The sequence below is a fragment of the Convolutriloba macropyga genome, chromosome 4 (genome assembly GCF_964194025.1).
Source record: "Convolutriloba macropyga chromosome 4, txConMacr16.3, whole genome shotgun sequence".
NCBI lineage: Eukaryota > Metazoa > Xenacoelomorpha > Acoela > Convolutidae > Convolutriloba > Convolutriloba macropyga.
In genome coordinates this window covers 38972018-38987549 of record NC_134471.1, presented here as the reverse complement: position 1 = coordinate 38987549, position 15532 = coordinate 38972018, and the positions used below count along the sequence as shown (strand labels likewise).

General features: G+C 33.0%; 1 protein-coding gene across 2 annotated transcripts in view; it reads right to left on the bottom strand.

The window, feature by feature from the left end:
• Positions 1-1087: 1087 nt before the first annotated feature.
• The window catches only part of LOC142338425 (uncharacterized), a 38971-nt gene continuing 24526 nt past the window's right edge, over positions 1088-15532 (bottom strand). The window contains exons 5-6 of one of the 2 annotated variants that reach the window (XM_075388183.1): positions 4499-4576; positions 1088-1566 (exon numbers count right to left, since the gene is read on the bottom strand). In XM_075388183.1, the coding sequence (XP_075244298.1) occupies positions 1511-1566; positions 4499-4576 (134 nt within the window). In that variant the 3' untranslated portion in view covers positions 1088-1510. The remainder of the gene's footprint in view (positions 1567-4498; positions 4577-15532) is intronic. The other variant, XM_075388184.1, reaches the window with a different exon arrangement.

Here is a 15532-nt window from a genome sequence, read left to right as displayed (position 1 = left end):
GAAAAGCCATTAAAAGCCTTTCATGCAATCAAGAGAAACCTGGTTAACACACCCTTAACAAAAAACATAGCCGACTAAACGTCTGAAGAATTGCTCTCGAGCAACTGGGAGCTTTAATCAATTGCAGCCTGCATCAGTCGGGGGAGTCTAAATGGGACTCAGAAGTTCAAAAGTGGGCTTCAAATATCCACAGAGGTTAACATATACAACTATTAAGATTCAAAGTGAAAATTGGCACCAGCTTTGGCACACTTTTCATTTGACTTTTAGTAATTAATTGCTACCCATTGAGCTCAGCTGCTTGAAATTGTGATTGAGAGAGAATTTTAGATCACGCCAAACGCATAAAGTCAAGGGCGTAAAAGTCACTCGAAAAGTCTAAACGGTCAAGCAAAAATTTCGCATAAAAAGACACACACGTTTACAATAATTGCTTCTCTACAAGAGCAATTAAAAATGCCTATAAGAGCTACATTATGCCTATTGTCAGTTATGACTCACAGCTAAGGAACCAAAGCAAAGCGGATTTGACAAATCAAAGCGTGTAGAGGAAAACAGTAGCATGGATTTTTGGCTCGAAAATACAGCAAACGTACAAATGCAGTTTAGCCATACTCAGGATTTTACCACTAGCTCTTTATCAAGACTTACACGTCGTCTTACTGTTTGATAACATACGAACTGGAGAATTTGACATCGAATGGTACAAATGTCTCACTTACGGATATCGGGAATACAAGAGTGCAGACAATTTTCATAACTCCAAGAGCTATTTGCATTACTCTAAATTCCGTTTAAAGAAAAGCGAGTCCGAATTTTTGATGCGATCTTGTGACCGGGCAAACGTATTAAACGATTTTCTCAATAATGAAATTCTCTTTGAAGAAGACCACTAAAATAAACTTTTGGATCTCTACTTTCTGTATTTCAACAAAGAATGCAACGAGAATGTCATGTACCTGGAGAATTGTTTGCGGATGTACTAATTACAAAGAAGTGAAAAACTCAGTTTTTATTAACTCAGTGAACTCCTAAAACTGAGGGTCTGAGAACCCCTGAGGTTGTTGCTCTAAGTCTTTATTATTAATATTATTATTAATGGTGCAACTTTGTTTGAGACCAATTATTAATACATTTATCGGAGTAGCTGTGAACATCAATAATACAAGATAGTTAGCATTCGTTTGACCGGGCAAGTTAGGTTTCAAGTTTCAAACGAAAAGGAGTTTATGATACGAACGAAGTTGCAACAAAATTGGATGGAGCCAAATAGAACAAAAATACTGCGAAAGAATGAGCTAATGGACTCACATATATCAATATTGTTCTCATTATAATCAAAACTAAAACTCTTATGTAACGAGCTTCAAAAAGCTGACGACAACAGTATTTTTGATTACGTGGTCTGGGAATAGTAAGTTGAGCTCGTTCAAAGAGTTGATAACGTTGTAAGGGGCAACTTTTGTGAAGGGTGACCCTAATTGGTGTGCATGGTAGTTGAACCACCATCTCACATGATGATGCAGCAATGGCCTTCTCGCTCTCGCTTTGACTTCTTACCATCTTCTGAAAACAGTTCTTTTCAAGTAACGCCACTACCAAAATACTGATGAATATGGTAACTCTTGTCTAGTCTTTTCAATCAATAAATATGTTTGATATACACTACCTTTTCTTTTTTCTGATTTTTAATTTGCATTACAGAAACATACCCGGCAGATTGCCAGAAAAAAGCCGCCGTTGATTTCAATAAGCATGATTGGGATTGAACGAATAGAATATATTGAAAAAAAAAAGATTTTTGTACAAAAATATTTTTTAAGTCCGATTTATTTTGATGGAATTTCGTAGTTGAACATACTTCTGTTTCTTAGAGAGAGGCTACAGGGGCTACTATCAACACCAATAAGCATTAGAGATAGTAACTAAGACTTAGGAGCGACGTTCAAATAGCGGGCATCTAAAATTGGGCTTTATGGGTTTATCCCGTTTCTATTTCTGACTTCAATTTTTTATACCGACTCTGTTCATTTTGAATTGCTTTGCTTAGCAACTGATGTTCAAATTCACTTTTAGCAGAATGAGAGAAGAGAGAAACTAGCCTAGAGAAGTCAAAAAGATTTCACGCAAAATGTCGAAAAAGCGGCAAAATGGTAAAGCGAAAAAAAGTTTGACGAAGTAAAAAACATAGCCGGAAGACTTCCGGAAGACTTCCGGAAGCGACTCGAAGCGTAAAAACTTGACAAAAACCCTAAATGCAGCTGAAACCATTACATTTTTGAACAGACCATATACTAATTACCCCCCCCCCCCCCCCCCCCCCGGTCTGATCTAAAAATTGGTGAAATTTAAACCACTGTCACCAAGAGAAACAAAATGCCGCAAAAATATTTATTATTGAAAACGTTTGGTAAGGATAAGTGCAAAGTAATTAGGATAGTCAAAACACTGATAGTCTGAAAAAGCTGACAGTGCTATCAAATTCCCTCAAAGAACTCATGATTCGAATCTCAAAAAGATCACTAAAACAACCGGCAGATAATAATAACTTAGAAACAAAATTAAATTTTTCAAAAAATAATGCTCAAAGTTATTAATCAGAAAACTACTACAGTTAGATCTCTCATCACTGCAATTAAGACAAAAACAACATAAACTTTTTTCTTCTTGTATATATGCTTGACAACATGATTTCAAACTAATTCAAAAATTAAATTAAAGAAAAGCAACAGAGTAATATTTAAAGGCAAAAAATGTTTAAGAACAAAACCAAGGTCGGAAAAATACAATAAGGAGTAAAAAGTGGAAATTCTGAAAAAGGCTTTCTAGTAAAGTCTTAGTACTGCCTTATGTTGAATGAAATCAATTGCAACCCAAAGAAATGACGAAAATCTAAGAAAAAGCCGAAATCATTCAATTTGTTAATAACTGAAAAATCAATATAACCAATATAAATGTAGTTTCCAGGACAGAGCTAGAATGATACAATCTAGAATTTGAACAATATTGACACAATGTAAGGAACACCGTAGCAAAAACTAATTCTTGATTTTTGAAAGTTCAAAGCAAAGTTTAAATTTTTGAAAATTTAAAAATCAAAATTAAAAAACAAGAAAAACTAACACCATTTCATTTTTCCGCATTCGAGACATAGAAAAGACAACAATTCATCCGAAACAAAAATCTATCCTCCTGAACAGATCAAAAAAGAAAAAGCAGAAATCAAACATACGAAACATTTTACAAAAAAAGGTCAAAAAATTTTTAGGAGAGCATTTATACAAAAAATTTAACTGTTTTTCAAAAATTTAAAGCCAAAAAACTATTGAAGTTTTCATTGAAACGAAATTAAAGCCCCTCATGTTGCACAAAAAGAATATTTCTAGTAATTAAAACCAAAAAACAGACGAAAACCTGAGAAAAATAGGAAAAAAACTACCAAAATCGGATTAGCATATGTACAATTTTATAAAACAAAATTACATCGAGGTAAAAAGAGGCATTGAGTATGTGAATTGTCAACGGGAAGTTGTCATATTGAATGATTTTTGACAAAAAAACGGCTAAAAGATCCAAAAATGAAGAAAATAATAGGAAAAAAGACAAAAATTATTTAAAAAATCAAGAAATTTATGCCAATTTTGAACATGAAACGCGTTTTCAGGGTCTGCAAAACACTGTGCTATTAATTTCTAAGGTTTACATTTCAATATAGCATCGAATAAAAGTCATTTTTACAAAAAACCAAATTACAAGCAAAAAAAGTGGGCCTCTTAGATGAAAAAACGGCTAAAAACGGTTATCTATATGTGCCATTCAGTCAAAAACTACTTTTCAAAGTCAAAAAGTCATTCACTGAACGCAGCGCATGATCAAAAAACTTCTCTCGCTCAGAAAAAATTAGTTCACACGGCAACTCTTCTCACTTTCGCTTTTAGGTCAAAACAGCGTCTGAACGAATAGTACTTCCGGTAAAAAAAAAAACCTTAAGAAAACCAATACTCCTCTTCGAGTCGTAAAAAAAAAATACGAGCGCAATAATAGCCGGCTGAGAAGATGAGGGCGGCTATTAAACAAAACAACTCATCCAATTTAACAGAGAGCTATTCTTTTTGTTATTCTTTTCCCAGTTCCAAGTGTTGTAGAAAAATTATTGTTAATTTTTGACAAAGGAATCATCAAAATTTTAAGAGAAAAAATTCTTGACAGGGCAATAGCAAAATGTTTGCAATGTGAAATAGATTTCCCGCCACATCATTTAAAATAAAAATCGTATCCAATAAGTTTACCAAATGCTTTAAAAATTTTCAGGGACAGAAGAGACGAATGGGGGGCATAACGACATTCCTGCAATTTGGAACATAATTGGTGATTTAGAGTTCAACGAAAAAATAACGTCCATAACAAGCACGGCTAACAAAAGTCCGTGGAACTTAAGCTATTATCCTTCGGAAAAGAGTTTTCTTGCAATATGTGAACTGTTCTATTCCCAACTCACCGTTTAAGTTGGATTCTGGCAGTGACTCTCTCGGCACCAAGTGCATAACAACTGTGTGACCTTCTTGAAGGTTGAGGGCTAAAACAAATTTTACAAACAAATTTTACAACAGCATGAGATGATATGATCTATCACACACGCAATAGCAGCACGGTTTCCGCCAAAAATTACGCCAAAAAAGACAAAGTTCGAATAAACCAAAACCAGACATCTCGTCTACAGCCGAGAGATTGCCTAATGATAGCACCGATTGAAACTTAAATCCCTTGAGTTTCTTAGGAATTAAAAAACATACCCGGCAGATTGCCGGAATATAGCCACCGTTGATTCCAATAAGCATGATTGGGATTGAAAGAATAGATATTGACAAGGCGGCTCGTTAATGTGCGTTCGCACATGATGTTCCGACCCGAGCTCATCTATATTTTTGACTAAATTGTCAACCAAATGAAGAGATAACAAAAATAGATGGTGGAGTTTCAAACAATTGTTACACAACCTACCTACTAATTGAATTACATAATGCCATGACTCATTACAGCGCCAACGTGATCTGACATCAAAGAAACTAAGAGACAAAAAAAAACAAACAACAAAATTAGCACCAACAAAAATTTCACGGCAAAAACTCAATATCTAAATTTAAAAGCACCTGGTAACAACGTCAAAAGGCAGTCAGATAAAACCTTAAATACACAAGTTTTTTTTCCTAAATATACAGCAGATGGAGAGTTTTCTTAATGAGACTAGGTATCAAGCCGACAAAAAGAACGAACAGTGAGGCGAAACTTAGAAATTAATCAACATTTTTTACACCAAGAAATGAAAGAAATTTAACTAAATATTCCTTGATAAATTAATAAAAAGTTATTAAAAAACCAAAAAGACCTGTCTTTGGTTAGAATAAGCCATAGAAACAAACACAATAGAAACTCAAAAAAATACAAACTATTTGCGAAAACACAAACTATTGCTACCATTAAAATCATTAGCTATCATCTAAATATTATGTATTTTTTTATTTCAGTTGTTATTTCTACTAATTCAGCTGAAGTATTTACACTGAGAGATTAAATAGGTTTACTTGGTCCACATTTGAAAACCCTTGGCATCTGTTATTACGCGATTGTTCTGAAAGACGAGAAAAAGAAACACACAAATTGGCCGCTCAATAAACGTTCATAAAAACGCATATTGCCTAACAAACAAAATATTAGTGAAAAATAGTATCAACAGATATATTATATCATGAAATACAAGAAATACGATTGGACCTCTCATTGATGAAAATAAGTTACAATTTGACAAAAAGAACAACAAAAACTGAAAAGTTGGAAAAATAGTTCAAAATGTTTATGAAAACTTTAAGATTATTCGCTATAAACTGACTGCTTCGGGTAACATCAATCGGAAACAACAAGTTCAAGAAAAAGATGAGAGAAAAAAGTCGAAGGCGTTAAAAAAATGAACTTTTCACTAAAAACTCTTCTATTTTCTATCATTTTTTAAGAGCAATGGCATTTCTCATTTTTTGTCAATATAATTTTAAAAATTCAACAATTATGAACAAATACATTAGAACCACGAAATTTTCGAGGAAACACGTATTATCAACGCCAATAAATTCATTAGCTTTGAACGGAAGCCAGTAAAAACGCTAAATTATGCCTCGATGGGAAAACAAGTTTGTTTGCCAATCATATTTCAGCAATAAAATCTTAAAACAAGTTATTGACTATGAAAACAACAACAGAGACAGGCAAAAACCAAAAATTCATTAGAAAAAGGCCAGAAGAAAATGTCGAAGCTGTTCAAACCGTAAGATCTTCTATGAAAACTTTATCTATGATCCGTTTAACTTCTTCTCTGAACCAACGGGGACTTTCAGCAGTAGGATGATGGGATAAGAATTCAAAAGGATCCAAAAATAAAATAAAGTACCCGAAAAATTAAAAAAAAATTAAGAAATCTCGTGGCAATAAATTTTTAAAACTAATAGGTAGAAGATAAAGCCGCTAACCAGGTTAAATTTGGCTGCAATAGAATGAAAATGGATTCTGTTAGTACTGACATTGACCAGGACTTCGCGAAAAAAAAGTTTAAGGTTGGTTAATGTTCAAAAAAAAATTTCGAACAATTATTTTTAAACTCTTAACAGCCAGTTAATTCAAAATCTTTCAACGGAGCTTAATAACTACGCTCAGATATAACCCGATGGGAGACGAAGATTGTTTGTCATGCATAGATAAATATTAGGATTTCACAATAGGTCTTATGACTGTGAAAACAATAACAAAAACAGGCAAAAACAAAAATTCAGTAGAAAGTGCGAGAAGAAAGTGTCGAAACCAATTAAACAATTAGCTTTTCCCTGAAAGCTTTTCCCCTCTGTAAGCCAATGGGACTAGAATTATTTTTTGATAATGTGTAAAATGTTTGGATAATGTGATAAGAGTTCAAAAGTAACCAATAATACAAAAATATCCAAAAAAATTTAAAAAAAAAGAACTGAAAATCTTGTGTCATTGAACTCATATAACCAATAGTTAGAAGATAAAACCGCTAACCAGATTCATTTTAGTTGCAATAGAAAGCAAGTGGGTCCTGTCAGTACTGACACTGACTAACAGTTCACAAAAAAGTTTAAGATTTGTTAAGGTTGGAAAAAATTTTCGAAAAATTATTTTAAATTCTTAACAGCCATAAATTTCAATAGCTTTCAACGGAAGTCAATAAATACTCTCAAAGGTGCCCCCATGGCAGTACATTTATGTTGCTCATGCATAGGTAATCAATAAGATATCACAATAAGTCTTATGACTATTAAAACAACAAAAACGGGCAAAAACCAAAAATTCAAAAAAAAAGTGCGAGAAAAACGTGTCGAAGCCATTTAAACCATAAATATTTCTCAGAAATTTTTATCTGTGATCCACTGAACATCTTTAAGCCAATGGGAGATATCAATATTTGGATAATGTGATAAGATTTAAAAAGCAACCAATAATACGAAAATATCAAAAAAAATCTTGTGTCATTGAAGTCATATAACCAATAGTTAGAAAATAAAAGCGCTCATCAGATTAAATTTGGTTGCAGGAGGAAGGACCTGTCACACCTGTACTGAACTACAGTTCACGATAATAATTTCATTATTCTTTAATGTTAAAAAATTCGAAAAATTATTTTTTAAGTCTTAACAGCCATTCGCTGTCCCCTCAAAGCACTAGATATGTTCATTTAATGCTCATCATGGAACATATTGCACTGTTAGTCAATGAATCAATGCCATAGGACTAAAAAAATAGTAAAACCTCAAAAACGGATTGAAATTTTCATTTAAAAATTTGAAAACTCAGAATCGAAGCCAAAAAAAACATGCGCAATTCCTTGAAAACGATGTTTTTTTTGTTCATTGGGCTTCATTTGAATGTAAAGAAGGTTTGTCATTAATAGAACCTCGATATAAAAAGCGACTTGTCTCTAGGTGACTTAAAAAAGCAAAAAAAGATAAATTTTTTTTTAAAAAAAGCTCTCAAAAAGAATTCGAATTATTTTTTGATAGTGAACTTCCCTATGAGACCAGAACTAGTATTTTTAATCGCCTTTAGTCTATTAGGAACACAAAATTGGTCCATTTTTTGGCGTGAAATTTAATTTTGAATTACTATTTTTATAGAAGATATTTTTGTTTTGAGAAAAATTACAATAAAAGTGAACAAAACATCGTGTTCACAGAAAACTTCAATCCTCGATAACTCCTCGAAAACGAAAATCAAAAAATTCTTTTTAATTTTAAATTCTACGATGGACCAGCTTTTTAATGATACCACTCACATTTCTCTACGACGAATATATCGATCGGCCAAAATTGACTGAACAAAAACAAACCGTTTGAGTGTATTGTTCCTCCCCCCCCCCCCCCCCCACAAGTGGGGTCGGAACAAAAAAAGATTTTTGTACAAAAGTATTTAGGTCCGATTTATTTTGATGGCATTTCGTAGTTGAACATACTTCTGTTTCTTAGAGAGAGGCTACAGGGGCTACTATCAACACCAATAAGCATAAGAGATAGTAACTAAGACTTAGGAACGACGTTCAAATAGCGGGCATCTAAAATTGGGCTTTATGGGTTTATCCCGTTTCTATTTCTGACTTCAATTTTTTATACCGACTCTGTTCATTTTGAATTGCTTTGCTTAGCAACTGATGTTCAAATTCACTTTTAGCAGAATGACAGAAGAGTGAAACTAGCCTAGAGAAGTCAAAAAGATTTCACATAAAATGTTGAAAAAGCGGCAAAATGAGGTAAAGCGAAACACTTTTTTGTTCGACTACAAAAAAACTACAAAAAAATAGAATGACTTTTTTAATAGTACATAAAGGAAACATAAAGGAAACATAAAGCCGAACAAAGTTCCTTTGCCATTAAAGCAATGAAAAGCTTGCAAAACAATGGGCAACTCATAGTAGGCTAAGAAACTTGTCCAAGATTTAAAAAAAGAAAAACTGCAAAAAAAATAAGAAAAATGGTTTAAAATTTCTGTTTTTTAAGTTACTGGCCAATAAAAATTTTTCAGTAACTTATTATCAAACCCCTTAGAATGTTTTCTGGTCCCAGGGTCGGAAAAGACTTGAATAGGGAAAAATAAATGTCAAAAAACTTGAAAAAAATTGCACGTTTTGTCAAATAAAATGATAAAATTCGTGATGTTTAAATGTTGAAACCATTCCATTACCACTAGAAACTATGCAGTAGTCTATTATTAAAACCTAGAGGAGGTTCCTTGACACCTACGGCAATTTCTGTTTTTCTGTCAATTTTCCTAAGAAAAAAATGATTTATACAGAGAAAACTATAGCTAATTGGTATCTGAATATTCCTCAAGTAACAAGCTTCTATTCAAATCCCACTTAAAGCATAAAAAGCGAAAAAAAAACAGGCAAAAAGCATAAAATTTTGTCTAAAAATCAGCAAAACTGAACAAAAACCTCCAGATTAGTTCTAAACTCAAATTAACTACTCGAAACCTTCAATTCCCATCAAAACAATCCTAAAACTAATACAATATCATAACCAAACCTCATAACCATCAAAAGTTGCAAAAAAAAACTGCTTTTAAAAGCCGCACGTGAACAAAAAAATTTCGCTCGCTTCGAAAATTTTTTCACACATCAATTTGTCGCTCTCTCAAAAACAGCGGTATGAACAAAAACCACACTTTTTTCGCTCCGCTCTTCACTTTTGTTCAGCACCAAAATCACTCCAAATTTTTTCAAGCGCTTCATTTCCCAGTTCAAAAATTACTCCAATAAAATTGATTAAAAAAAGGACTTCTCCAATACTCCTCTTCGAGTCGTAAAAAAATAGGAGCGCTATAATAGCCGGCTGAGAAGATGAGGGCGGATATTAAAGAAAACAAAGATAAAAAGCCGCACAGATACAACTGGACGGCATTTTTTGAAAGTGTAAGAAACGAATCTTATTTAGTTCGATGTTTTAGTTAGAGTATTGTGCTCTATTCAGCTTTTACAACGACGACTAGTGAGCTTAATAAAAAATGTAGCTAGAAAATTGCCAGAAAAACAAGACGATAGCTCTATATAGCTGCTGTCTCAAAATACTAAGGAAGACAATTAGCGAAAAAGAATTTTCCTTTTTTCTAATAGCTGAGACGTCATATTTTGATTTAGAAATTCTTTATAGTTTGTGCTGTTTCAATTAGCTGCCCTCAAATAACCTTCATTTAGTATGCAAAGGTTATCATAAGTCCTTCAAATAAATTAAGCAGAAGTCATTTTGAAAAAGGAAGGTCATTTCTAAGAGTGAGGCGAGTCAGGTCTGACCAAAAACTTGTTCAAGCGAAAAAAACAAGGTAGGTTAAGTCCAGAACTACTATCCGGAAAATTCAATTAAATAAAGACCTGACACTCTTTCTTCTCCGCAAGTTAAAGAATCTGGTTAAAAACTAAAAACAACGCAGTTGATAAATCTTGACAATACGCGATTTTAGAATAAGTACAAAACATAACAACCTGTGAAAATCAACAGACAAAGCAATAACTTGAGAACATTGGCAAAAAAACAATCTTTTCGAAAATTGGAGGCGTCAAAGATGGTAAACAAAACCACAGACTCGAATCACAATACAAAGCAAACAACTTAATAAAACCACCATTATCAGCTCCATTAGGGGAAAAGAGGGACGACAAACAACGAATGAAGGCCAGATCAAAAATTCACCGAAAACTTTTCCAATATAAACGGTACCCAAGTCAATGAAAACGATAGCTCAAGGTTAAAGCATATAAAATTGGCTACAACTTAGCTGTATTAGAGATCCAATTCGAACTGTTTTCTGACAAGATCACAACAAAAGCTACAAAAATGGGCACAACTGAAAACTTCACTGGAACTTTTTTGAGAAAAAAAATGTCACGAAAACAAAAAATTCGCTTAAAGTTTTAACAAATAGACTCCAAGTCAAGAAAAACAATAGTTATTAACCCAAAAACCATCAAACAGATTCATTTACTCATTTACAGCTCATTATCAAACGGCTAGTGTCATTAATGAAACTACGTGAGAAGACAATACCGAGCTACAAAACTGGGCAAAAAATTACCGATAGATTCTGAAAACAAGTTGGGACAAAGTAATGAAAACCGTGAGATATTAATTGAAACTGTTACATAGGACCTATTACGCCTCATTAGAGAGCCAATGAGGCCAGTTGTTAGTGAAACTAAAAAACAGAACAAAACAGTACAAAACGAGGAAAACAAAAATCACTGATATTTTGTTAAAAACAGTTTAAGCCATACAAACCAATAACTGACCTTTGATGAAGTCGAAAATTACAACTTTGCCCTATTAGATTAGATGTACAACTTTTTCAAGCTATTAGTTAAAAAATCAGAGAAAAACAGGAAAAACAGAAGTCCCACTGCCACACGTGAAAAATATGGCATTAAAAAACGAATATTTGCCTGAACACCAAATTCTTGCTCCAATTTTAAGGTAATTTCAACAACAAACTTAAGCTTCAAGCCTACTCGCTTCGTTTCCTGTACTACCGCAGAGTGATTAAAATCATCAGACATAAAAAAGTCAAAAAATTTTGAACAGATTTTAAATAAATATAGCCGGAAAAACAATTCAAGAGTCGTTTCTGCTATAAAACAAACCTTTCAGAACAGTTTGACATATTGAAGCCACTCACGAACAACAAAAACCAATCTGGAGTCAACTAACAAAACTTTTAGCCCAAACCGAAATGAACTAACAGAAAAATAAATTTAATTCCTTATATGAAAAATAAAACCTTTCTTAAATCAAATTGAGCTCATTAAAAAGCTCAAGCAACAATAGGGAAGCCATACTAGTCTGACACAGATTAATAAAGTTTTAAATTATTAATAAAGATTAATAAGTTTTAAATTCTGTCAAATTTTTCGAACAAAATAATTTTTTATACCATCAATAACGCAAAAAACTGACACCTCAAAATTATTTGAAACAAAACCGACTAAAGTCGGGCGAATTGCTCTCAAACGATCAGCGAATCAGCAGCTAGCCACGGTTTGGTGAGACTAAATGGATTGGGGGGACTGATGTGGGGGCGGTGGGTGGGTGGGATGTGGGATCAATTTCTAAGAACCACCTTCACACCATAAGTATAAGTCTCCAAACCAGTTTCCGTTAATCGCATACTTGAAGACTATTGGGCTGAACGGCTCTAAGAGAATTTAATGCAAAATGGGCACTCTTGACCTCTTTATCCCGTTTCTGAAGACAAAAGTCAAATGGGTCAGACGAAAAACCGGCCTAGCGAAAAAATGCATAAAAGGAACAAACAGGATTAATATATTTCCTAAAAATTGCTTTTGAGAGCAATTAACAACGATTCCCTAAAAAGTGCCTGTTAAAATTTTTATGATGAAAAATATTTCTACTACAACTCAGTGTTAATGAGGATCAGAGATGATGACATTACGCCACAAAACAACAGCTGAAGTGCGGCAACAACAGAAAGAGAGATATAGAGTGAGAGAGACAGAGATAAAACTTGAACGAGAAAGAGAAGGAAAGAAACCCTAACCGACAGAGAGAAAGATAGGAATATTTTCCATGATGTGATTCGACTCTGCAACTTCTAGTTTTCTAGCCTTTTCAGTAAATTAATCATATAGACAGAACTGAAAAAGGCAAAATTAAGGAAAATTTTTAAATTCGCAAAAAAATTCAAAACTAATTTGTGTCTCGAAAGTTATGTCAAGAAACCCATCTCCGAGACTTGAAAAGTTTCGTTGGCCAGTAATGGTCGTTAAACTCAGAAAAGGACAAAAAATAATGAAAAATTTTGCAAACAATTGCAAATTTTCGCAAAATGTTGCTAAAATTCAAGCTATTAATATCATAAGAACCGATTCATTGTCTCAAGATACTATTTAGTATCCCTGCTTCAAGACTGAAATAGATTCACTTGCTCATAAAGATCCATACACTTCGAACATAAAAATTTATATAAAAATTACTAAAAGTTGAGTCAAAAGATATTGATCACCATCCCATGAGCTCTAGAAACTATTCAGCAGCTTATTATCGAATCTTGGAGGAGGTCCCAGGGCTCATGGTGCCGGAAAAAAATTCAAAAACATGAAAAATTGCAAATAGCAAGAAATTGCTTAAACTCGTAATATAAAAATCTTGTAAAACATCGCATTACATCTTTAAAGTATGCTGGAACATATTATCAAACCCTAGAAGAAGTTCCGTGGCTCCTGAGGATAGAGAAACCTAAAAATGCCGTAAATTTTTAAAATTGAAAAAAATTGCAAGTTTTATAAAAAAAATAATTGCTTAAACTTGCTAAAAAGAGACACTAAGAAGTTGAAAATAAATCCATAACAAACAAAAATTTTCCAGTAAATTATTATCAAACCCTAACGGAGGTTTTCTGACCCTTGAGGCTCAAAAAACGTGAATAATGACTAAATGTCAAAAAATAGAGAAAAAACTGCTCAAATTGTCAAAAAAATGCTAAAACGCGTAATTTTGAAATCTTGCAAGATATTCAATTACATCAAGAAAATTTACAGTAACCTTTTTTCAACCCTAGAGGAGGTTCCTTGGCTCTTGAGGCTGAAAAACCTAAAAATCGACAAAAATTTTTTAAAAAAAATTGAAAAGCAAGTTTTTATCAAAAAATTGCCAAAACTTGTGACTTTAAAAAGTTGAAAATCTATTCCATGGCCAATAAAAATTTTTCAGTAACTTATTATCAAACCCCTTAGAATGTTTTCTGGTCCCAGGGCCGGGAAAGACTTGAATAGGGAAAAATAAATGTCAAAAAACTTGAAAAAAATTGCACGTTTTGTCAAATAAAATGATAAAATTCGTGATGTTTAAATGTTGAAACCATTCCATTACCACTAGAAACTATGCAGTAGTCTATTATTAAAACCTAGAGGAGGTTCCTTGACACCTACGGCAATTTCTGTTTTTCTGTCAATTTTCCTAAGAAAAAAATGATTTATACAGAGAAAACTATAGCTAATTGGTATCTGAATATTCCTCAAGTAACAAGCTTCTATTGAAATCCCACTTAAAGCATAAAAAGCGAAAAAAAACAGGCAAAAAGCATAAAATTTTGTCTAAAAATCAGCAAAACTGAACAAAAACCTCCAGATTAGTTCTAAACTCAAATTAACTACTCGAAACCTTCAATTCCCATCAAAACAATCCTAAAACTAATACAATATCATAACCAAACCTCATAACCATCAAAAGTTGCAAAAAAAATGCTTTTAAAAGCCGCACGTGAACAAAAAAATTTCGCTCGCTTCGAAAATTTTTTCACACATCAATTTGTCGCTCTCTCAAAAACAGCGGTATGAACAAAAACCACACTTTTTTCGCTCCGCTCTTCACTTTTCAAATTTTTTCAAGCGCTTCATTTCCCAGTTCAAAAATTACTCCAATAAAATTGATTAAAAAAAGGACTTCTCCAATACTCCTCTTCGAGTCGTAAAAAAATAGGAGCGCTATAATAGCCGGCTGAGAAGATGAGGGCGGATATTAAAGAAAACAAAGATAAAAAGCCGCACAGATACAACTGGACGGCATTTTTTGAAAGTGTAAGAAACGAATCTTATTTAGTTCGATGTTTTAGTTAGAGTATTGTGCTCTATTCAGCTTTTACAACGACGACTAGTGAGCTTAATAAAAAATGTAGCTAGAAAATTGCCAGAAAAACAAGACGATAGCTCTATATAGCTGCTGTCTCAAAATACTAAGGAAGACAATTAGCGAAAAAGAATTTTCCTTTTTTTCTAATAGCTGAGACGTCATATTTTGATTTAGAAATTCTTTATAGTTTGTGCTGTTTCAATTAGCTGCCCTCAAATAACCTTCATTTAGTATGCAAAGGTTATCATAAGTCCTTCAAATAAATTAAGCAGAAGTCATTTTGAAAAAGGAAGGTCATTTCTATGCGTGAGGCGAGTCAGGTCTGACCGAAAATTTGTTCAAGCGAAAAAACACAAGGTAGGTTAAGTTCAGAACTACTATCCGGAAAATTCAATTAAACAAAGACCTGACACTCTTTCTTCTCCGCAAGTTAAAGAATCTGTTTAAAAACTAAAAACAAACGCAGTTTATAAATCTTGACAATACGCGCCTTTAGAATAAGTACATAACAACCTGTGAAAATCAACAGACAAAGCAATAACTTGAGAACATTGGCAAAAAAACAATCTTTTCAAAAATTGGGGGCGTCAAAAATGGTAAACAAAACCACAGACTCGAATCACAATACAAAGCAAACAACTTAATAAAACCACCATTATCAGCTCCATTAGGGGAAAAGAGGGACGACAAACAACGAATGAAGGCCAGGTCAAAAATTCACCGAAAACTTTTCCAATATAAACGGTACCCAAGTCAATGAAAACGATAGCTCAAGGTTAAAGCATATAAAATTGGTTACAACTTAGCTTTATTAGGGAACCAATTCGAACTGTTTTCTGACA